A 24,475-nucleotide genomic window follows, 5' to 3' on the forward strand; every position below is an offset into this window, starting at 1 on the left:
TTATTATCCGATTCGACTGAAACTTTTTTTATTTTGAAGAATATACTTCTGGCTCGTGGACAAGTCAGCAAAAATTAAAAAAATTAAAAATTTGTAATTATTATAGTCGTTGAAAGGACGAAAAATATTGAGAAAAAGTGATTTCAAACTTCAAGTGTCCTTATTTTCTCAAAAAATGTGATTTTTTATAATTTTTACTGATCAGTCCACGAGCGAGTTTGATGCCCTTTAATAATCTGGAATTGTTTTTTACTTCAGACCAATGGATTAAGTGCTACAGGTTCCACCGTTTTGGATGAATTTTTTGACACCTCGACTTTAACGACTCCCCAGTGGCATCTCCAATGATTGATTATAAAACTAAAAAAAATATTTCTATTACTCAAGACATCGTTAATACAATGCAAAAAGTCCCATTAAATTATATGCAGTAGTTTTCTCTTAATTAATTCCTAAAGATCAGCTATTTTTATGGACTCTAGCCCGGAACAGCCCTTAAAGGACACATTTTTACCACGCATTAGCCACCTTTAATAACAGACGCTCGCAAACGTTTCTCAACCATATAGCACTCGTTCTCTCGAAACTGCCACTCCCACAACGCCGCAAGAGCAGCGATACATTACAGTAACAGATCGACCATCATCAAATCCCGATTTTATGCGGCAACAACTGTATCGCCCCGGCCGAAAAGAAACGAATCAATAACAGTTAGCCAAACACAGTTGACAACGCGATTGTTCATCGAGAGCCCGCAGGGATCAAGGAGTTGCTCTTTGCATCGTCTGACTGGTATCGAGAATATTACTCGAGTAATCCCGGTGATCAATCTTTCGCCGTCGTGGCACTGAAAGGTAAGTCGGAAAGCTGATAGTTACGGCGCGCGCTCGTTAGACGTAGATGTGATCGCAGACGTCCACACAGAGGGAGACACGAACACAGTCCCGCGCCCGTCCTACTAATTAGACTGGTTAATGAGGCTAGTTATTATTGCACTGTATCGGAGTTACCTGGCTGTGTTTAAGTTTGCCTTGGGTTAACGCAGGGGGGGTATCAGCCCGGTCGTAGTCGCGAAAGGAAAGTAGTTTTCACGGTTCTGTCACGGTGAAAAGTCGCGGTGCCTTGTGCAGCAGTTGTATGGGATGTCCGCCATACGAACAAACTTCGACGAATTCTGTCTAATTGATCCGCGTACAAAGACAAAGTTTCTCTAAAGGGGGAGGCGAAGTTTCAGGGCGCTGTCTTCTATTTGACCTCGCCACGCCTGTCGTCCCGCTGCACCGTCGAACTGTGCAGACGGAATTGGATTCTTTGTGTTCCAGGGGAGAACATCAGTTTTTATTAAACCGATACCCGACGACGCGAGCAATTTTTACGGGACGAAATTAGATCCCTCGGAAGAGTAGATTGGCGCCTGCTATTAGCAAATATATTGCACGTTTGATTCTGCTGGTAAAGGAGTATGAACACGGATTAGAGGGGGACATTTTGCTGCTCTAACGTAATCCTCTTTTGCCGTTAATAATAAATACGAAAGTTTTGGCGAGGAATGGTATAAGAAGACATTAGTTCTCGATGAAGAGTTAGTTATTCGTGGTTATTAGGGTGGCACTTATTTACTCTTGGTAAAATATTTTTTGCGAATTTCGGTCCCAACTTTTCAGGAAACATTCATGACATATGAAACACTGAAAATAAGGAAAAAACATTTTTTTACCTTTTTCGCATATTTCGGTACATGCACCGCCTTCTTAAACGTTTAAAAAATAGTCCTCGAAAAAAAAGATTCCATATTTTTGTGCGCCTTCATAAATAAAAAGTGTTCTAACAGCATTTAAATTTTCAAAATTTGAGGAAAGGAAAATTTTTTTCTCAGTTTTTCGGACTTTCTTCGAAAACCGTCTGTCACACGAGAAAACTAAAAAATAGAACATAAAAGATACTCCTTGTCCCGATCTACAGCTTCTGTTTGACATATTTTTTTATTTAATCCATAACTTGGAGGATATTATATAAAATCGACTTCGCGAGCTGTTAAATAATGATTTAAATGTTTAAGGGCCCAGGGGCACCCTTTCCCGTTATCCGATCGAGCTCAAACTTTACACGGATATTTATCAATTATTTAAAAATTCAAAAGTCGAAAATAAGAGCCACCCTAGTGGTTATTGTTCAATAAATAGTCGAGAAAAAAAAATATGGAATTTTTGCCATAGGTAGTTCGTGTTTGTTTGTATTTAAGCGAGAGCAAGCTTAGAAGTTTAAGAATAAATTATTTTTATGCTGAGAGATACGTATTGACTCATTGATATACAACTTGTGACAATTTACGGTCGATATATTAATAAATAGGAAATGTTATGAACGTTTATAAACTTCAGGAATTGAGTGGAGGAAATATTAAAGTATATGTAGGCGTTTTTTCAATGTTGCGTTGAAAATAAATGTACACAAAAGTGACTAATAATTAGGACGTGGATTCATTTAATTTATTTACTCGCTGAATTTATTGGAAGATCAAAGAAGCCTCTGCTAAGAACCACGTAGAGCGTCTTGAAATTAGCAGGAGTACAAGAAACCCAGTCTGGTCAAAAGGGAAGTCTACCACAACATTCTGAAATTACCACTAAGACTGCAATGAAAGCACTAAAAGGAGAGACTGTCCTTTGTCGAGGACTTCGTATCCCACTTTAATTAATCTCGTTGAAATTACGCCTTGCCGCGCAAGGGACAGCGAAGAAAGGGAACTGAGTAAAATGATTTGTTTTCTCAATGCGGATTTTCGAAAACTTCGGTGTATTTGTATAAATGTGCGTTTAAATATTATAAGCTCGTCAGATCTGCAGACAATTCAGGCAATTTAAATAGAAGGAACTTCTGAATCGTAGAAATAATAGAAGCTTCGAATGCTTAAATGCATTCGTGACAATAATAATTCGGTAAAAGTTACCTTAATTATGGAGAAAATACATTCAATATTGGGACTCAACGCAAATTATAATAAATATACTCTGGAGAGTGTAATTATGCTAACTATTGTACTCTTGACTTTTTACATGATATATTTACATACATACGTGCATCCCTTAACAAGGATCTATCTAAATTACAAAATGTAAACTTAGCTTAAAATGCATCGAGTTCGTTTCATAGTTTTTCTCGGTACGTGAATCCTATCTCATTGCTTTGTCCGATACCGCGCCATGGCCATGGAGACAAACTGTTAATCGATTTAATAGTTCCAACTTGAAATTTAGTCCAAATCGAGAAGGCAGGGTGGCTGGCAATAATTAAATCTCACGCAACTCCCGAAAGGCTGAAATTGACGTTTCATTACCAGTGAAACGTTTCCCAATGACTAACGCCCGTGTACGATTTTCAGTAATATAAATGACGTTGCTAGTCTACCTGCAATAAACTTGAATAATGAAGGATAATAGTGTTACTATAAACTTTACACAACGAACCCAGCAACGCTTTATCTAGAATCATTTTTTTATACAACTTTCCTCAAACCAAATTATTACAGAATAGATATTACGATGGACATTCCGTGGATTTTTTTTTAAATTGGACACCAATTTTGGGTGAGTGCTGTCACATTTTCGATTTCTTTTTTAAAATATCTTGATATGTAATTGTTTTATATCAAGGTACATTTATTTTATGAGATCCTATAAATGCGAATAATTCGAATAATTACGAATACGAATAATTTATTCCAATAATTCCAATATTCGGATATTAAGGAGTATCTGAATATTCGAATAATTCAAAGTGCTCGACTCGGATTGTACCGAAAACGAATCTAAACGTTCGAAAAATAAATAATTGTAAAGTGTGAAAAAATATTTCATGTTCAGATTCATATTCGGTACGATCCGAAATTCGATCATTCCGAATATTCGAATACTCCTAATTATTCGAATATTCGTAACAGCCCTAGTAGGAATGTGTAATTCAAGTTAAATTTTTTAATCTCACTGAATCTGTAATTTTTCTATATTTTAATAAAAATGAAAGATGAATGTTGCCAAACTAAAGACTAAATAATACAAAATATAGAACGTAACATACAACTGTACCCTGATTTCCTAACAGCTCGGACACTTCAGTGCATCAACAATACCGTGCTTCCTGTAAATATATTTAGTCCTCGCAGCAAAGACTCTTAGCGACGTTTCAACATCAGGAGATACGTTTCTGCGTATTATGAAGTATCGAGTCAGATGGAACCTCTTGTATACTACTTTTAAAGACACGGAAGGAAACATTTCCAATATTTTATCCGAACGTTTCTAAAGGAAGTGCACGTCTCTCTGTTTATCAATTTCAAAGGCCAGAGAGGAGACAAGCAGCTTGACTACGAAACTTTGAATTTCCAAGCAGAAACACTACGTCGAACCTGTCGTTCCATTTTGTTTCCATGACGAAGTTCGCATACCCGCAGATTTGTAACCGCAATCACTTCTGTCCTTGAATTACCTCGGTCTGTGCAGTTTATAATCTTCTCCTGGACAGAAAACGAACATTTCCCCTTTTCTATCTCTCTCTCTATCCCTCCATCTCTTCCACTCCTATCCACCTCAACCCTTTTTTCATTTTTATCAGGCAACGGATTACGCTAACTGCATCGTTTCCGAGCTTCACGAATCATGGCTTCGGTAATGAAAATTTTCTAGTACATCATTTGTTGAGGTGTTTAGAAATTATGATCCCATGTGTGATTGACAAATTCTACAACTCTAATGGCTCTATTGTTAATGCGATCACTTTAAAATAACCTGGTATATAAATAACAAATTCTATAACTTTGGTTGGAAAACTATTCTTCAAGTTTTTGGATTTGGGGACCATAGTTGCTATTTATATGGATTACTTTGAAAAAGAAATTTGTAGAATGATTCAATCAAAGTTACAAACGTCTACTGCCAGGACTATATCCTCGTCCAGTTGTTCAGCAGAAAAGTTCCTCAAATGCTATTTGTGATCTTTACTTTTCTTTCTCCACCAACAAGCATTGTGCTCTTCTGCTATCAGCAAGAGATATATATTCTTCTGCGACTCGTGGCTTCCCACTGATAGTAAGAAAATATTTCTTCAGAGGAATATTTCATTTTAGTCAATCGCTGCAAAAATACTCGCGACTTTAACTGTTAATTGCTTGCACAAGTCAATGATAAGGTTTCTATTAAACATAACAATAACTATGTAGCCGTGGTTTCTCTATTCCCAAGAGTTAGAATTTTAGTTAACACTTAGTCTACAAATCTCAAAAATGTAATTCGACTATGGGTGTTTGGCATCTCTCAATATTAATCAGTCAGCTTATACTTGCAACTTCAAATTTGTATTATATTCCTGCATTTAAATTTTACACCTAAGACTGCCATTTTGATAACATTCGCATTCAAATTATACATACTTTACCATTGGAAAAGCAATATCTTCATTTCTCACAGAGATGGGAAAAATTGTTATTTAACCCTTCGTTGACACACCTCCTTTTTCGATCAATTTCGACATACCTGGGTGGCTCACACCCAGAGCAATTTTTGAACGACTGCCACTCTCATCTAACGAATCCAATTATTATGGAAAAAATCATGGATCAATTTCAAGGTATCTAGAATGCATTCCAATAGTTATTTGATTGAAATTTTATCGCACTTTTTGTAAAAAAAATCTAGATTACCACATATCGAAAAAAAACGAAGAAAATCTTTTAAAAATTGTAACTTTTACAAACTTCAATATTAGAATCTGAAAATCTACAGAGTTGTTGTTGGGATATAATATTTCGAGAGAAAAAATAGTTTGTACGTCGGCTTTGGAAAAAACTATTTACTTTGCATATAGAAGGTACAAAGAGCATCAAAATATGGGTGGCTCACACCCAGAGTGTCAACGAAGGGTTAAACAAAAATGTCGAATAACGAGTAAAAGTTAAAAAAAAAAACGTTAAAGTAAACTAACACATGACGATAATTTTTTTAACATTCGATCGTTATTCGAAATTTTTATTTAAATAAAACTGTTGCCCATCTCTCCATATCACTGAAGCCACGAAGTCTGCGAGAATTAACGATATCTGAGGAAAATTTTCCAGAATTTTCCCATTGCTCGATCGTCAGGATCATCAGTGCGCGTCAGGCCTGGTGCATGGACCTTCCTCGGCAGATCGATTAGATCGACAAGCCGTCTTATTTATATACGCCCACATGCGCGAATACCAGTCCGTGGCCGTTTCTACGGTCTATCGATAGCGGCCCCTTGAATTATGGTACCACCCACCGGCGGCTTTCGATCGCATAAATTATTCAATAGCGAATGCCCACCTGTAATGGAGCAAATCAGTTACGTGTAAAAGTGACGGTCACGGTTGCAATTATTTCGCGCGGATCTTGCCGCGATTCCGCGAAAGGGCTCGACCGCTGGGACCCAATTAATAAACCCTCTGGCTGCCCGCAACGTCCTCGTTTTATTGTAATCTCGTTAATGCGTCGGACACGTTGCCGGGGAAATTGAATCGCTTTATCTTCGGCTTGTTTCCAGGCTTCACGCTTCTGCGCTCGCATTATTGGCGCGTACGTTTCGAACTGGCGTTTCCTAATGGTTTTTCGATTCGAGCACCGCGACCTGTGACGTTCGAATAAACTTGCATCGTTAGAGGTTACGTGATTCGAAGTGCGTCCGGGGGGAAAAAAAATTGGTAACCAGCCAGGCTCCGCGCAGAGTTCCTTCAGATTTCATCGTTTAGTAATGACTTCGGGGAGGCATTTAAGCGCGCAAGTTTCGCAATTTGCAAGTTTGGGACGTTTATGTAGTTGGAGGGTTGCGAGACGACTAAGTGTATTCAATTAGGACTCACCGTTGCACTTTTAAACCTGACGGGTACTGTTCCGTCCTTAGACAGAATTTGGTATCTGGCGCCTTGAGAGAAGTGTTTATTTCAAGGCGACAGTATTCTTAAACAAGGCGCGACTTTGCAAAGCTAGGCGCCAGTTTTCCTGGCGTGCAAGGGGATTTTCAAAGGCCCCGTTGCACTCAGGCGACAAGGATCTGTAGGACCCGATGACGGATCAGATGTCCTCGTAGAAGCTGGCCTCCCACGTCGCTGACTTTCCCACGGCGAATTTTCCCTTTCTCTAATTATTAGGGGAAGACCTTATTGCCACCCCTGGTGGGAGTTATGCCGGATTGCATCAATAAAGTCATAGGATTCGGTAAGACGAACTGAACTACACCCACACGGAGTCCACGTTGTGTCGCGTGCGGTTCTTTACATCAGTTGCCCGAAAACCACCATAGGGGCAAGCAAAATCTATAATACGTAGAGTCAATTATTGTATATATCCGCGTCTTAAGTTTCTTTTTTTTTTTATTAACCCTTAACTGGTATACTGTTTTTGGCAAACGTGACTGGTATACTGGGGTCGTGGCAGAACCCAAATAAAAAAGGACACAGAAATTTGTAAAGTCGACACTAGAGCAACCGCTATGAATATTTTCATCTTAGGTAATGTGTAAAATAATAGAAGCGTAGAAAGTTAAACTATTATTATAAAATTAATTAGAAATTCAGTTTACCAACTTAGACAACTGAAAATTGTACATCGAACTTTGGGTGCTTGGGGTCACTAGCGACCCCAGGATACCAGTTAAGGGTTAATTGAGCGTTTAGAGTCGCATCTACTTCTATGGTCATTAGCGACTACATTGGGTGCGTGAGATCAATTAGTCATCGTGCGAATTAGTGAAAAGAAAAGAAAGTGGAATAGAAAAGGAAAAAAAGAAAATGTTCCTGGGGCTCAGACATCTCAGGTACTGGTGAGCACAGCGCGTCTTAAGTTTTTGCTGTCTACACTCATTAGTATTAAAGTCAGTGCTAGGAGATACACTGTGGTTACAGTCATTTCAAATTCTCCCAGCCAGTCACAGTTCCCGTCGCCATTAGTTTGCCGCCGGGAAGCGTTGTTTGATAAGCAAAAATTGTCAAACGCGCACCTACGTTCGCTAAGTTTAGTGAAGTACGGTCGAAACAGGTACTCATTGGAAGATTCAAACTCAATAAAGCGATCAAGTATATGATTGCGATGCTATCCACTGACAATACCAGTATATACTCGCGTGACGCAGTTGTAATGTACTGACCCTTTCTTATCGTTTTTCTCTGAGTTTCTCTGTAAACATGATTCACACTAACTACCCAAATGCTGCGTAAATGTAAATACTGCGTCATCCCTGCTACCCATCGTTATCTTAGCCAATGCGTCACCTATCCAAAATCCTGCAATTCTGCCCTATCCCGTCATCCCCTCTCTTACATTCAGAAACCTTTAAAACTCATCACAGTCCCTTATCCTACAGCATTACTATTCCAAAAGCCACCAGTGTCAGTAAAACAGTTGAATCTCCAATATTCTTACTTTAAATTGAATAAATATCTTTATAAGTATTATTCGTAAAAACGATAGTTCAATTATCCTTGTGTCCATTACACAGTGACATTTTTAATTAATTGTTCTAATACACAACTGTAGAGGTAATTTGCATCCCGCGACAGAATTTATTCACTCGCCTTGCGTATATACAAAATTTATTAAAGGGGACTTTTTATGGAAAACCAATAAAGAGTGAACTGTGCCGATTCTTCCCACCGGTGGGTTTTCTTAATACTTCTTGCGTCCGAGGCTTCTGACGGCTGCTCCCTAAAAACAGCACATTCCTTCAGATTCGAGGCAAGGTTGCTGAAGCAACTCGGTCCCATGGCAGCCAAGAGAATCGAAAACCGCAGACGCTGCCCGCCGTGGTTGAAAATTCCGTGCACAACATTCTATTGACCCGCGACAAAAATTAGTTTCGCCAGTGGGACGAGACGTTGCTCGTAAAACAAATCCGCGATCCCCACTCGTTACATAGCAACTCTTTTTTTTTTTTCAGCTGTCGCCGCGCTACTAGAAAATCGACGATTGACCGCGAACGCGCGTGTAATCAGTGACGGATGGTCTCGCGTGGCGTTTTGCTCGCAGTTCAGTGAGCAGGATCACGAGGATGGCAGGAGATGGCACAGCAGATACAATTTGCTTGATGTCCACTCGAGGGGACTGCACAGTGACAGTTAATTCTTCAGGATCGAAGCTGCCTGATTTGTTCTTCGCCAGTCGTCACTTAATTCAGAGTTAAGGCAGGCTCTCACTGCGCCTCGCGCCTCGACTCCGAGCCGCGGGTTATTCCTCGAGAATATTTTGAGGAAGAGAGGCGAGGCGAGGCTACCTTTGCACACTTGCAGAGGCGTGCTGATGGAAACACAATAGGGGAGGAAATTGGTACTATTCTTATCTCGAAGACAAGTCAAGAACTCGGGGACGTATTTCAGCATACCTTTAGGACACGAGTAATCCTATAAATTAATATAGAAATATGTGAAATTGTAATATGGACTGTATTATAACATTGAAAGCTCCTAGGATGTCTAAGAATGTGACCTGACAAATGTAGTTCTGTAATGAGCGGCTAGGGGCAAATTTCGTGGATTGAATCTGAGAGTAGTCACTAGGCACAATTAATTACAAAGAGACAAATGGAAAGTGTGTCTTGTTCTTTGACACAGTGTTTATCAACATCGTGAGCTTTCAAAAAAACACAGAAACGAAATCTCTTCTCTGAGGGTACCAAAGTACTGTGCCTTACACTGCCTACAGATATGTAAGGCAGTGTAAGGCACAGTACCTTGGTACCCTCAGAGAAGAGATTTCGTTTCGTTTCTGTGTTTTTTTAAAGCTCATGATGTTGATAAACACTGTGTCAAAGAACAAGACTCACTTTCCATTTATCTCTTTGTAATTAATTAAAAAAGAAATATTTCATTTTCCACAACACCGACTGCCTACTACTCTGAACCTTTAGAGGGCCGGGGTGGCCACTATAGTGTCCCAAGGTAGACGACTATTTAATGTGCATATGTACATAGGTATATTTTATGTGCATATCTGGAATGTATGTATTTCAAAGGAAAGTTTCATATAATTTCTGGTGTTCAGTTAGGTTTGTTTAGGTTGGCAATACTGCTGCTGTGTACAATCTCGATAATCTGAACTCAAAATCGCGATTAACGACATCAAAAACCCTTAGAAACACTGAAGTAGAAATTTTGAAAATTTCAATATTTGCCAAGTCGTTCAAGGGCGGATTGACCACTTTTCTCCTTTCAGTGAGCAGAATATGTTGATGCAAAGAAACAAATTAACATTAATTTTCAATGTTATAAACAAATTTGCAGCAAGTTTTTTCTACAAATCTCCACCGATCCAGAGGTGTATATTCACCCCTGAAAGCAGTGACCATTACTTTTTTAACGTCCTGTACTTGCCAATCTCTACTAATATTTTTCATGTTTCCAACGTTGGAGATACTCATAAACATTGCATCATCCCCTTGACACAGTGCGATCCATACTCCAGTCATCGCAGCGTCCATGTCCTCCACCGAAACTTCCTAAACCTTGCCTTACCACCACCGCTGTCACTTGCAAAATCCATTGCATCTCCTCAGATCCCATTCATTACTATTTCAAAGGCAAGCCGGACTCAATCTAATACCAGTTCACTTCCAATTCCTGCCATTTCCGCTACTAGGTCCCTCTGAAATCTTGTGCCACTGAATGTGTTAATACAGCATCGCAACTTGCACATTCGGCTTGCACCCGACAATGAAAGGCGCGATTAAGAGTAGCCCGCAGTCGTGAAGGGTGTAAACGAGGGAATCCACAAACTCGTGTTCCAGCAACAACGATCGTGGCAAGAAGTGACCGCAGCTCCAATCCTATCCTACTTCGACCGCGTTTGTTTCTTCTCCTCCGCGGGCACGCCCTTCCTGGTCCAGCCGCAACGTTCCCTGCAGTGGTGAAATGCCAGGCCCGAGTTTATTATGATTATAAGGAGAACGGAGGCGAGACTCATGACTCTCCGGATCGGTCTCTCTTCGATTCCTTCGAGCCGCGTCCTCTTCTTCTTCCTCCTCCCCACTCGACCGCATATTTTTCTCCTTTTTCTGCTATGATCGGAATAAAATCAATTGGTCGTTCAAGGCCACTTTCCGTGGCTACAGGGTTTCGTTTCGACGAGATACTGACCAGTGGAATATCGCGATCGGAGCGTGTATTCTTTCAACGGAAGTCGGTTTAAGTTGCCGGACTCGATGGGTGGAACAAACAACAAACTGTGGAAGGTTGCACGTATCCCACCTGTGGTTTTTGTGAACAGAATCACCTTGCAGGTTTGTGTTTTCTTCATTTTATTGAATTTCAAGTCGTCTTCAACTACCACGGTAATCGAGATGTTGGGGTGCAGAATTTTAATAAAGAGAGTAATTCTACTTTTATATGTATTATATAATTTCTAACTCTACTATTTTTCTCTTGCTTGTCTTCTTATGTGTTATCTTCTTGGGATTATTCTTAATGTCTGCTGGCGCAGTAAAGAATTATTATTATTATTCGAATCCTGCAAGGAATGAAATTCCAATTTCTGGAAAGTGTACAGACGCTTGATAAGTCACACAGAATACACTTTGCGGTATGTACTTTCAAGGATATCACATTTCATACTACTACTTCCCCTATAAATCATCAACGAATTTTATTGATCTAAGTTGCTGGATCTCCAACCTCAATCACACTCCCCATCATTCGTACGAATGAGGACATTGGAGTACGGAAGGAGCAATTCTTTCAGCGGAAATTCACTCCGAAGGGGTGAAATCAGCCCTTAAAATTTCCGCGTTTTTTCGTTGTTTGAATATAACTTTGTAACGGTGCGAGATAGAACAAAACTATAAACATAAGAATTGCTCAGTTTTTTATAGTTAATCACTCTACCAAAAGAAAAATAAAGTTGTATTAAAAAAATGTTAAAGTGATAAATTTTAAGGGCAGATTTCACCCCTTCAAAAAATACTCTTTGCATACAGTTTCAATGAAATCAGAATTTTTGAGATGGGAATACTTTTTTTTCTAAGTTGCACCAGTGCTGTGATTAAGAGACGTTACCGAAATATACTTAATTTACATGTTCATAAAACTGAATCGACCTATTCGTTTCACCCTGTGTTCCAACATTTGTTCCCGGTATCAGGAGCGTAGCAATGACTTCCTTCCTCGATTATCCCCGTCACAAGCCACGCTGCTTTTAGCCCTGCCTTTAGCTAGGGTCTAGCTGTTCCGAGTCTCCGGTGCTAATCGTGAGAGACTGGCGCGAGATTCTGAAGAGTCAAGGGTGAGGATGGGCCGCGACCGCAGCTACTTCTTTCAATGAACGCTGCGGGCTTCCCCGTTTGCGGTTCTGTTTTCAATGAGAACGCCCGTAAAAACTTTTAAGCACTCCTTCCACGTTGCTGAGCGGTGGAGGAAAGGAATCTCGGACGGACTTTAGCGGGCAAGACGGTAGGCAGTTAGCAGACTCAAAGGATAAGCCCGAATTGGGGGATGGCTAGAACGGAAACTGGCTTTGAGTTCTTACTGACTGCTTTCACTACTTTCGGTTCGTGCAAGAACATCCGGCCGTGTAGTTTAATTAAATCGCTGAGACTGAAGCCACGCCATGCATTTCGCAGACGCCCTTGTGCCGCTGGACCGCGAGAACTCCCTAGCGGCGAATAATTGTGTGCGGGACTAAGTGCGATCATCCTCTTGGTAATTGGGAGCAAAGCCTTCAGTTGGTATGCGGTAAAAATTTCTGATTAAATGCAGTGGCTAGGTGGCAAAGTGGGTTGCAATCAACGCAGGCTGTTGGAGGTGTAATCGATTGGTGACTAGGAATTGAAAATCTTGGTACAAGAACGTCTGCTTACAATTCCTTCATTTTTTGTGGAAGAAATTGGGTTGTAATGACACAAAAAATGGCGTGGTTGAATGAAATGCTTGGAAGATGACGCTAAAAGTGAACCGGTAATTACTCTGACAGTGAGAAATATAAAAAATGGGATGTCTTTCAATTTCAGAATGTTAGCTAATGATTCCCAAGTGTATTTCTAAATTACGCTTCACCCAGATGGTATCTGAATAAATCAAAAAGCTCCAACAATGTCACCCCCTTTTAAGCTGCACTAGGAATTATATCACGTAACTGAACCTTCAGATCGTTATTTCTTTTCCACCTTAATTATTCACAGAACTTTCAAGTTCCCGAATCACCTGCCTCGCTCCGCGTTGCGCTACCCCCTCCGCCCCTTTAAATTCTTAAGCAATCCAAATCCTCACGTCAACGTTCCACGAGATCTCTCTATTGATGTAGACTTTCGCTCCGCCAGAAAAATACCTACAGTTCTTCAGTTGCGTTTCAAGCGAAGGCGTACTTTCTAGAATGAAACCCAACTTCACGGAGCAGCTGAAAAGTAGCTGCTAAAATGGAAATACATCTTATAAATGAACTCGTCCGTTCCGCCTGACTTGCGGTTGCCATTCAAGTCCCTGTTAACAGGACCAGGTTCCGACGAAAAAATGAAATCACACCCTGGCACAAAAGACGGATAATCCGCGGCCATTGTGGAAGAGGAAGCATGGTTCGACCTGTCACGTCGACTGGCAGCGGCTCTTTGTTCGCTCGAGAGGTTTGAGAAGTTCTAATCCATCGTGCAGCTTCGTTTCTGCGCGAAGAGCCGCCTCCGGGCCTGACCTTGCGCAATTGGCCGGTCTCGAAGAATAACAGGCGTTACCATGGGCCCAATTGCAATCACTTCCGATCTCAGACCCAATCCGGGCAAAAACTGATACGAAGGACACGCAGCGAAGTTAGCAGAACTGATCGCAATAATGACGAGCGATCGGGATATCGAGGATGACGCGGCGTTTACCTGGAAGAAAAATGTCGATGGTAAACGAAGGCGGACTTGATACAATTACCGTAACTTTATATCCTTCGCGGACTTCTTGCGGAGTCATCGCTGTAACGAGCTGACAGCGTCGAAGCCTGCGGGATGTATTTGAAACAAGACTCGCTACTAATAGTCAACAGCTGAAGTATCTAATCAATCAACGGATTTACAACACTCGCCGTGCCGTCGTGAATTTTTCTACCGAGCTTATGAAAGGAATTAGGCGTGTCCGATCTTCTATTGGACTGTCGATCTAGGTATGGACAGGTGTTGCGATATCTTGACAGACCAGTTCTTGATGCTTTGGACGCTACTGTTTCCTGTTACTAACAATAAGACAGTGATGAGAAATAAGTTGCGATTTGTAGGTAAATAACATCTCAAAGTAATCCTGCCTTGGGGTGATTCTCCGAGATCCACCTTCCCGCCTCCGATTGCTTTGGTTTTTGGATATGTTTTAGAGGACCGAAAAATACGATATACGTGTTTTTTTAATAACGGCCAGTTTTCATATTTAGGGGGTGAAACTACCCTTCAAAGTTATAAGATTTTCAGGTGTTCGTCTCCGATTGTTTTGGTTTTTGGACACGTTTTAGAAGACAGAAAAATAAGAAATGCTTGTGTTGCTATTTTGGGCCTCTTGCATGTTTAGGGGATGAAACCACCCCTCAAAGTTCATAAGGGGTACAAAGTTGTGTTGAATGAAACTTGATATAAATTTAATTTGATTATAAATAACTTACTGTATGTATATTCTTGTCGCCAGTCACCGTTATTAGGGGGTAAAGGCCCAAAATAGGAACACAGGCATTTCTTATTTTTCAGTCCTCTAAAACACATCCAAAAACTATAGCAGTCGGGGACGGACACCTGAAAATCTTATAACTTTGAGGGGTGGTTTCACCCCCTAAATATGAAAACGGGCCGCTATAAGAAAACACGTATATCCTATTTTTCGGTCCTCTAAAACATATCCAAAAACCAAAGCAATCGGAGGCGGACACCTGGGATACTCTCCTTATAAGTGGCATTATTCATTAAAAATTTTAATGTAGTGGAAATTTAGGAGATACGCCACCCTTTTTGCCAAATTTACCAAATTTAGTTTCGTACTAATTAAAAAAATTCCCTGCTTAGTTTCCGAGAAAACCCTTACAAATTACCATATGAATTTGTGCTCGTCGATTGGGCCCCCCCATAAGTCCCACTAATCTCACTGCTGCTCCATGCACCTATCTATAATCAGTATTCCGCTAGCCGAATAAACATTTGTAGCAAGTATTTGGTTCTCTCCTAGCACTCATTACCCCGCAAACAGACCAGCTTCATTCCCACCCAGGCGGCTACTTTCAATTTCTACTCCCACAGTCGCTGAAGAGAGAATAGGGACGAATCCGCTACAGACACCTGCGGGATTTCGACAAATGCGCGCCAGGTCCAGAAGCAGTCTATCCCAGTCAAGTAAAATAATAAGACACTGGGGGCGATGAAACGTGGCGCGTCCATAGAAAGGACACCCAGTGTACAAGTTATACCGGGGCAAGCAACGAAAGAAGGAGAACGGGGCGAAGAGGCAGAAGGGGAGGGGCAAGATAAAGCTGATTAACGCGATGCCTTGTTCCATCCACCTACCCACGTCCCGGTGGGTTGATTCGGCGCGATAAGCAGTTTATGAAGCAGCTTGCCCAGGAATAATAGATTAGCGAAAGGCTGGCGCGATGAAACGGCGGAGGAAGAGAACCAGGCTGCGGAGAACGAGGGAGGGGGTTTTCGGGGCGAAGGGGTGGTGAATGCAGTAAACAATGATGGGCCTTCCGCGTCCAGTAACTGCCGTGCTGCTCTCTAACATGGGAGCTCATTACGGGGTCTCGCGTGAGCGCATCCACCTATACTTGATTGCATTATAATATGGTCTGATCTCTCCTTCGTCGTCAAGTGGTTCTACTGCTGCAAGCTATACCGACGCTCCCCCTTGGCCTACCTCCACGTATTTGCTCCCTATTCCGTTACCCGTGTACACGTGTACCCCCGTGATCCAATCTCGTCGAATTTCGACCTCCCCTCAGCAGCAAAGAATGGATATTTTAGTCCGCACGATATCTCCGGCAGTAGGCAAATTGCAGCTTGCGCGCGGTCTAATAAAATGTCTTCGTTGGTGGTTTCAGGCACGGAGGTAATGAAACACAAGTATCGGCGATGGTATCTCGCAAAAGTAGTCGGTTCGAACGATGGCTCTTGCTTGAAGATTACCATTCGAATCGATTGGGCGGAGTGGTTTAGGCGAAGCAGCGAGCGATTAGACACGGGGTGGTATTCCATTCATCTCCTATGATAGGACCATTAACACAGTTTTCATTATCAGGCCGGATATAGTCACCAAGGCACTCCGTGTCCCCTATTCCTCGACACACAATCGCCCGAATTCATCAGATCAAGCGAAATGAAGCACGTCGAATTATCATGAATTATTACGCGGCCACTTCAGTGGAACCGTTCCGCCGCTCAGAGGATCGATTCACCTGCGCCGGAGTAATCATTGAACATTCGTCGCTACAGGCTGGCGGTTGCCAGAGGTGTAAGTGGCGAGGACTGGCCGATAGATTGCGAGTAATAGGCGCGGAATTGAAAGCTGCAGGATTCTTTGCGGCGGCACCGCTGATCGAGAAAGTAGCATCCCTAGTTGCGGCGTCTCGCGAGGGGGCCTGCGCCAGGCTACCAGCCGCGGCGGTGGATTGCGTGCGAAATGCCGGGTCTGTCGAGGAATCGCCGGCGAAACGATAACAGGGAGGTGGGAGGGAGCAAGGGGGTGTCGCGGTAGAGGAGAGAAGTGATAAAGAAACGGGCCAATATGCGCGGCCTTCATGCGTCTTCGTCTAGGCGGTGGCCAGGAGAGGAAGATGACGATGGAAAAAGGAGCAGAAGGGAGAAGAAAGGAGGAGGGTGGGGAGAAAGGAGAGGGGAAAAAGGGGCCCGCGACCGTGCTTTTCTTGTCGCCTCCATTCACGTGTCATCAGTCACGCGAGTAATGAGTGTCGGAAATACAAGGTTTCTTGAGTCAAACGGGGCATTATTTTCTCTCTTTCTAACCCTGTCCGCCCCTCCGCCTTCCTCCTCTCTGCTCCCTCCGCGTATTTATCTCTCCCGCTCTCTCCTTCTGCCAAGGGAACTTCTCCGCGCTATTTATCATGGCCCCGTACGTGCATACGTGCACGGAAAATAAAGCTCGCGTCTTCGGAACGACATCAACGTACCACGGTACGTACTTACGTACCGGGAGATGTTCGTCATATCTCGCGTATGGATCTACATTAGGATGACTTTACCCGCTGCGTACTCATTCGTACTTGACATCGCGACGCCTACCGACAGACAAATGGCCAGATGAGCGAGCGGATACGAATAGTCACACTGTACGCTATTTCCACCGCGGTGAAGACGGTCGATGTAAGTGATCGCAGATTTTCGCAAACCGAAATTGAACGGTGTTTAAGAAGTCCCGCATGGTCTCGCCGCCGGAACGTCGCATCAAGGAGATAAGGGGCATTTGGGAAACATGGGGAACTTCTGACGTCAGGTTTTCCCCGCCAAAACACCGGAAACACCAGGAGCCTGTCGAAAGCGGGAAGGACAGACAATGACACGTCCTCAAGGGACGCGTTCTCATTTCCCACGTATACTCTCTCTATCCACGAGAGAATAAACCTCTCCCGCGCAGTTTATCACCATGGGCCCAACTGTGGTTTCTATAGCAATTGGTGAATAGGTCAAGTGCCAAGCAAGGATCCGCCTTGCTCCTTCCCACTCTATATACACTGTCGCTAGCGCTCGAGGAAATTACTATTGTTATACAGGGTAAATCCGGGGTTGTCGGTACACCTAACGTAAAATGGCTATCAAAACTACCGCTGGTGTTATTTATTTTATCAGAATGAACCTAATATGTTCAGGATTTTATGCTCATTCGGAAAAACTGATAGATATTTGCTTTAAGACAGTATTTACTGAAAATCGAGTTGAAAACTGAAGTCATGACATCTGACCATTTCTCCCGAGGTACCTTTTACTTAAGGAGACTAGGCAGTCGAATAATCGATTTTTTTAATTGCATTTTCCGAAAGTACTATCTTTTCTGACTGAAATGCCGCTTGGTTTATATTAAAATTCCCAAAATAATTGATTTGGCAGCTAAAAAGGTGAAGCGGTAACCTATAGCGTCGCCTTTGCCCAGAAACTTTAAACGCGTTTCTCTCGAATCTTTTTTTCACTTGGTTTTCGGCTCGTTGCGAATGAACATTGAACGGAGGTTCAGATCGACTTAAAAAAATTATAGGATGTGTGAAACATGTGCCATTTCCCGCCAAATCTCTGACATGGCCCGTAAAAAATCAAGACTTTCATGTAAATATTCAAAAGTCGCGGATTTTTAATAACGCACAAACACGACCTACAAATTATTCGGGAATTTTTTTTGGAAAATCTAATGTATATTTTTTGCAACTATTTGCTTATTTTAAAAGTACATATATACAGCAACTGACACTGATTTTGTTAAAGAAAAATATTGAAAAATTAACGAATAGCAGCCAGTCTCGCGGAAGCTATTTCTTAGTGGTGATCACGATTTCTCCGAACTGGATCATCTGAAATCGAAAAGTGAAGAAGATTCTGTTAGTATATATGTTTATCTGGTACTTAAACGACGGATTTTTGTTCACGATGAAAACTCTATTTTTAATTCACGGAAAATGAACAGTTCAGACATCGAAAAATCACGATTTTGCGTTAAACAGCTACCCTTTTGCCCGAAATTATTTTTTTGAAAAATCCTTCGATCACGCAGCAGATAAACTCATATATTAACAGATTCATTTTCACTTTCTGATTTCACATGATCCGGCTCGGAGAAATCGTGCCCACCGCGCAGCGCCTTTATAAAAACAGCTTCCGCGAGAGTGGCTGTTACTTGTTCATTTCTTAATATTTTCCTATAACAAAATCACCGCGAGTTGCTGAATATATGTACTTCTAAAATAAGGAAACAGTTGTAGGACACGTACATCAGATTTTTCACAAAAAATTCCCGAAAATGACGATCTTTTTCGCCTGCCAACTAGGCACGACCCCTTAAACAGAAGGTATCAGGTGATCGCTTAATAATTCAGAGCTAACAGAATCATCCAACGGCAGCAAATTATATATGGTATAGCAACAATGTCTCTGCATTGGTCACAAGAATGTATCACAGAAATATTATGTAACTAATGAGGAATACCTGACGATGCAACCATGACTCAGGGATTGAGAGCAGGTCGAGGGTTTAATTTAAAGAAGCCGCAGACGCCGTAATGTTAATACAGAAGGATCCTTGATGTAGAAATTGCGGATAAATTAAGAATCGCCCTATACCGTTCCCAGGGAAACATCAAGCACCGGAATGGTAATCTGAAAACTTCCATCTCGCATCGAACATCCACACGTAGGTACGAGGCCATTGAAAAAAACCGCTGACCGTCCAGGGGAAACTTAACAAAGCTGCGGCGAATAAAAAAGGCCAAGTGTCAGGAGGAAAATTGTAAAGAAAAGTTTATGAAGAAGAGCCTCTCATTGTACGGCAAAGTTCCATCCCTTTTACGACGGGGTCCACCCTTCTACAATACAGGGTTTAGAAAAGTCCGGTGTCCTCGGATGGAGGGAATAAAGATTATTATTTCACGGTGTCGCTGAAATTACGCCGCACGTGAGTTTTTGTCATCCATTCCGGATTAAAGGATACGAAGTTCCCTATTCCGAACCGCGCCCTTCCGAATTTTAAGCGGGACCCGCAACGGGAAGAAAGGTGATCCGCCCCGGGGAATATTTTAAATTCGCGGAGGCACGTCTAGAAATATTTAGAAGACACTGAATTATTCAGACGGTATCTGCAACGGGCAGGTACGACACGAAGAAGACAGTGCGTATTAATATGCGCGCGGCGTTTAACATTGAAATTCATTTTTCACGGGGCTCCAATTACGCGTATAATTAATCTGGTCCTCGGGACGGGCATGAATACTAAATTTCCGTTGATCGGAAAATAATGTCCCCTCCCCCTTGATAAATATGTACACGGTCGGCGCGCGGTGCCAATAAATCCCACTCGTAACTTAACCAGTCGACGCTAGGCGGACGGTCTATTAACGGCGACGAATTAATAACCGAAAGACCCATCGGGCCGGAATCACGTTCGCAGCGGCAGCTTTGTATCCCGGTTCATCTGAACCGGTCGGCTGTACCCTTAGAAATTGCACTTTGTGGAATTGCGTCCGACCAAGTGGTAGAACTGCGCGCGCGCGCGCGCGCGGGAGGAGATATAAAGTGGTACTTTGCCTCCAAGAATCCTCGATTCTCTCGACTCGATATGACACTCGAGACCGTCCTTTCGCTCCTGATGGCGCTTCTCTCCCCCCCTGTCCGCCCTCCTTGTCGTTGCTGCGGAAGGTAATTTAAAGAGAAGTGTCTTGCAGCAATTTTAACACCATCGCGCCGAAAAGGACATAATAGAGGGGAAATTGCTTACAGGAGGAAAGAAACGGGGCTGCGTAATGAAACATCGTTACAAAAGTACTCTTTATTAACGAACGGCGGACGGATAGCCGACTCTCCTTACTGCCACCGAAATGGAATTCTCGAGAGGCTCGCTCCTCGAACCGGCGCCGGAATGTCCGCTCGATGAAATTTTATTCCGCAACAATGAAGCACGTACCGCTTAAGTCGATACTAGGCAGGATATAGCCGGCCCCCTCGAAGATAACAAAGCCCCCTGGCCTCTTACATTCGCTTGTCGTTCGATGTTATTAACGGGCGAAAGATTGAATATCGAGCCGCCAGGTAGACACGGTACGCATGGATATTGCGTCCAACACAGTGGAGACACGCCAGTCTTTTAAGAAAATCACGGTGCGGCGGGTAGATAGTCGTGGTGAAATAACGGGCTAGCTTTATGCTTGATGGGATCATTATATTATATTCAGGTTCATAATCAAATTCCTTGTGTATATTCTGAGATGAATTCAAACGATGCGTAAAGTAATGTTTAGAAGGATCTGAGCCATTAAACGTGTTTTTAGACAGTTATCACAGGGTTGCGCTTATTTCGTCGCATTGCTGTTATTTACTTATTTATTCAACACATTTAGGAATGAAAAATCATTTAGGAATACAAGTAAATTAGAAAATGACAATATAGTAGAGTCTACTATCGATTATAATACTCAAATAACCTGCGACCCACCTATATAAGATAAGGTAAATTTAATAAGGCAAAGAAAACACATTAAAAATAGGTGTTTGGGAATATAATTTCACCTTAATAATATTGAATTATTTTAATATATATTGAATATACTTAGAGATATTTAATATATTCAATTATCTTATGTATTTAGTGTGATGATTGTGCTTGCATCTGGATAACCAGCTTTTTCCTTTTATCATTTATGATAAATAACTGTTAGTACGTCATTAACAGAATATGGCAATGTAACCATGTTAAAATAAATAGGTGCTATGAATCGTCAACTAAAAATAACGGCGGCGATCCCCCAGAAAGCACGTTGCGACCCACAGGTTGGGAATCACTGTAGTAAAGGCAACAAAAAGAAAAAAAGAAAACAAGGAAAATGAACAGACAGTCCTATACGCGTTGCTATTAAAAGTGCAGATTAAGGCAGAGAAAAAGTCAAGGCAAATAGGTACTACCCAGGTCGCAGATTCTATGTGTAGGATCACCGGTGTGGAACCTCGAAGTGTAGCAATGCTCTTTGAAAAGAAGTGGGTTTCATGTGGGATAGCCCGGCGAGTTAAAGTAGATTAAGCTAGCCCTTCATGGTCCCAAGGGGTATCGCACCCTAAGCAAATTTTTTTTCTTAGCAATATTTCTCTAAAGTTTTAGACCTTAATATTAAAATTGAAAAATTCGGTGAATTCTAACAAAAAAGTCACCTTTTTCCACACCTATTTCTTCAACTACCATCACATAAAAATTTACATTTCTAGAAAAAGGCTATTAGAGCATGATTGTATGAGTATTACGAATGTACAATTATCACTGAAAAGTTAAAAAATTAAAAGATACGAAAATGGTAACTGAAAAATGTCGCTGGGGTGTATTGAACCCCGTGTGACCAATTTACGATTATAAAGTTGGGACCACGAACGGCTAGTGACAGGCGAACTATCAACTGAGCCGTGGATGATCATGAAAATGAATACGGTAAGTCCCGATTTGAATATCACAGTATGAACATCCAAAAATTCAGTGGAATACGTCCGCGAGTTCGTCATTTGTCTGCCAGAGACTAAAGGGTGCCACGATCCACTTGGCCTCTTGCTGCTTCCACATCACCGCGCCTCTGCAAGGCAGAAGTGCACGCTGGCATTCGGCTACATTTGTAAGTGCAGCGAGGCTGTCCGCGGATAATCACGATCTTCGGCGGGAGAGTAACGAGCCGAAAGGGAAGGGGAGCGTAAAAGTCCGGTGAAAAGGAACGCGGTGATACGCGAAACGTGTCCCCCTTGCGGCGAGGGCAGCGCCATTCATCCTGCGACGTTTAAACCGAGGTATCATCGCCAAGGTTGCGCTCCGGTTTTCACGAAGGTGACGCGACCAGCCAGATCTCCCGTGCCCCTAATGAGGTCGGATTAATTACCGTGATGCATTATTAAATGCCGCCGAGGCGGCCTGGGCGGAACGGTACACCAGCGACCAGTATAATAACGGACAATTAAGAGCAAAAGTAAGAGGGCGTTGTTGTTTTCCCTACCGACGACGCGCCTCGTCCCCTCGAGTAGAACCGAGAGAAAGAGAGAGAGATAGAGAATGAATCGGATGGCTCGCGATCCCGAATTATGATAACTGTAACGACGATCGTCCTGGCGAATCGTATCTGGCCAACTAATCGCGTCGCCAAGGCCACAAAGTATAAACGTGCTTAATTAGCAGGCCAGTTATCGGGTCGAACGCGAGCACCTAACGTCAAACTGATAACGAGCTAGCAAGTGGGAGAGGGGAGCAGGGGGATGCCGGTAAAGCCATTTAAATTGACTTGCATAACCGCGTTGCCAGAGAAAGAGAAATGAAGGAGAAGACAGAGGGGAGCGAGAAAGAGGGAGGCTGGCTGTCTCCGCCCGTGGTCCTGGTGGAAAGCCAGTAAAAACACGCATCTATTTCCATATAACAAGTTTATATATTACCCCGTCACCGGCAGCACGTAGTTACATTTGAATACGATGTCCTAAAGCCGAGAGCAAGCGGCGGCTGGTACAGCGCAGCCAGCCAGGGGTACACGTAGGTACACATCGGCCCGCGGAGTGGGTCCGTGTGCGACGGGGGACGAGCACCAGCGGGTCCGCCGCCGGCGTCGATTGCACTCCACGAATTGCAAAATGCAACTTGGCACAGAGCAAACGCTTAACTTTGGGTAATTAGCGACAGGACGTTAAAGTATTTCGCCGCGCCAAACTGCCAATTACCACCGGGCCCACCTTCCCTTTACGATCGTCACACCCCGGGAACGGTTTAAATTTCTTTGGACGGGCCGGGATTTACGACGCTTTTACTGCCCTAATGAATCTCGAGACGCTTTGAAACGTTGATCTTTCCTGCGTCGTTTTTTCGCCACTCTTCCCTATCGTCCCTGCGGAACGTTGCGAAGTCTATTATCCGAGGACACGGAAGTTCGTCTCGGGATTAAATTAAGTTGTACCGAGCGGGGGCACGGTAAATCTGTTCGCTATCGGTGTCTATCGTATACTTTACTATGTGAAAACGTGCTTCGTGCGGAAGATCTATGCTCTTGTGCAGGATATCATGCGGTTAAAGTAGATTTTTTATGATGCGAAAATGTCACACTTTTGGTCGCGCCATTTATGTAATAGCCTTCTTCGAAATTATGCGATCCTTTGAGTGTCGAAAAAGATGTACATAGTCAAGTCAATTTTGCCGCAAAATGACATCTTGGATTTTTTTTAATTTAATTACAGTTTTTCCTTTTCTTTCTCCATTTCCATTTTCCGTTTACAGTTTCCCTTTCCATTCCTTGCGGCAGCAGGAAGAGTATTTTCAATTTTTCCCGCCATTAACCCGTTTCACATCTGACAGATCAAATGTTTGAGTTACGTTACGAGCCGTGGCAAACTTTTTCCGTGATAATAAACGTTTACATTGCAGCAATTATTTAACAGTATATAACAGTCATTTAAATACATAAGATATAAAATTCAGCTAAGGGGACCGTCCGGTCAGAACACTCGAACAATAGGTGATTTTTATGATTTTTTTACAGGAACAAGTTATAGCATAGTCTAGAAAATGTTTTTGGCTTTTAGTGATGAACTGGTTAGAGTATAAAAAGAAGTTTGTTTCGTGTTTTCGGTTCTGAAGCATTTTCTAAGTGTCGCTTAGCGCAGCGCTGTCAAAAAGAGATGCCTAAACGGCAACCACGATTTCAGAAGATCTAATGAACCGATTCAAAAAAACCTTTACGCATTTGATGCGTAATTGAACTCGCTATCACATCATCTACTAATATGATTTTTTGAAACACAGCGTTTTTTTTTATCTGCA

General features: G+C 42.3%; 1 protein-coding gene across 9 annotated transcripts in view; it reads right to left on the reverse strand.

Annotated features, from left to right (window-relative positions):
- Atg16 (Autophagy-related 16) overlaps positions 1-24,475 on the reverse strand; it is a 679,282-nt gene that overhangs the window by 404,925 nt on the left and 249,882 nt on the right. The window contains exon 9 of one of the 9 annotated variants that reach the window (XM_076826313.1): positions 4,297-4,513. The exons of the other annotated variants lie outside the window; for them this stretch is intronic. Coding sequence (XP_076682428.1) covers positions 4,364-4,513 — 150 coding nt within the window. The 3' untranslated portion in view covers positions 4,297-4,363. Of the gene's footprint in view, positions 1-4,296; positions 4,514-24,475 lie in introns of those variants that run through there. 9 annotated transcript variants of the gene reach the window in all.

This window comes from Andrena cerasifolii, chromosome 14, assembly GCF_050908995.1.
Source record: "Andrena cerasifolii isolate SP2316 chromosome 14, iyAndCera1_principal, whole genome shotgun sequence".
Classification (NCBI taxonomy): Eukaryota; Metazoa; Arthropoda; class Insecta; order Hymenoptera; family Andrenidae; genus Andrena; species Andrena cerasifolii.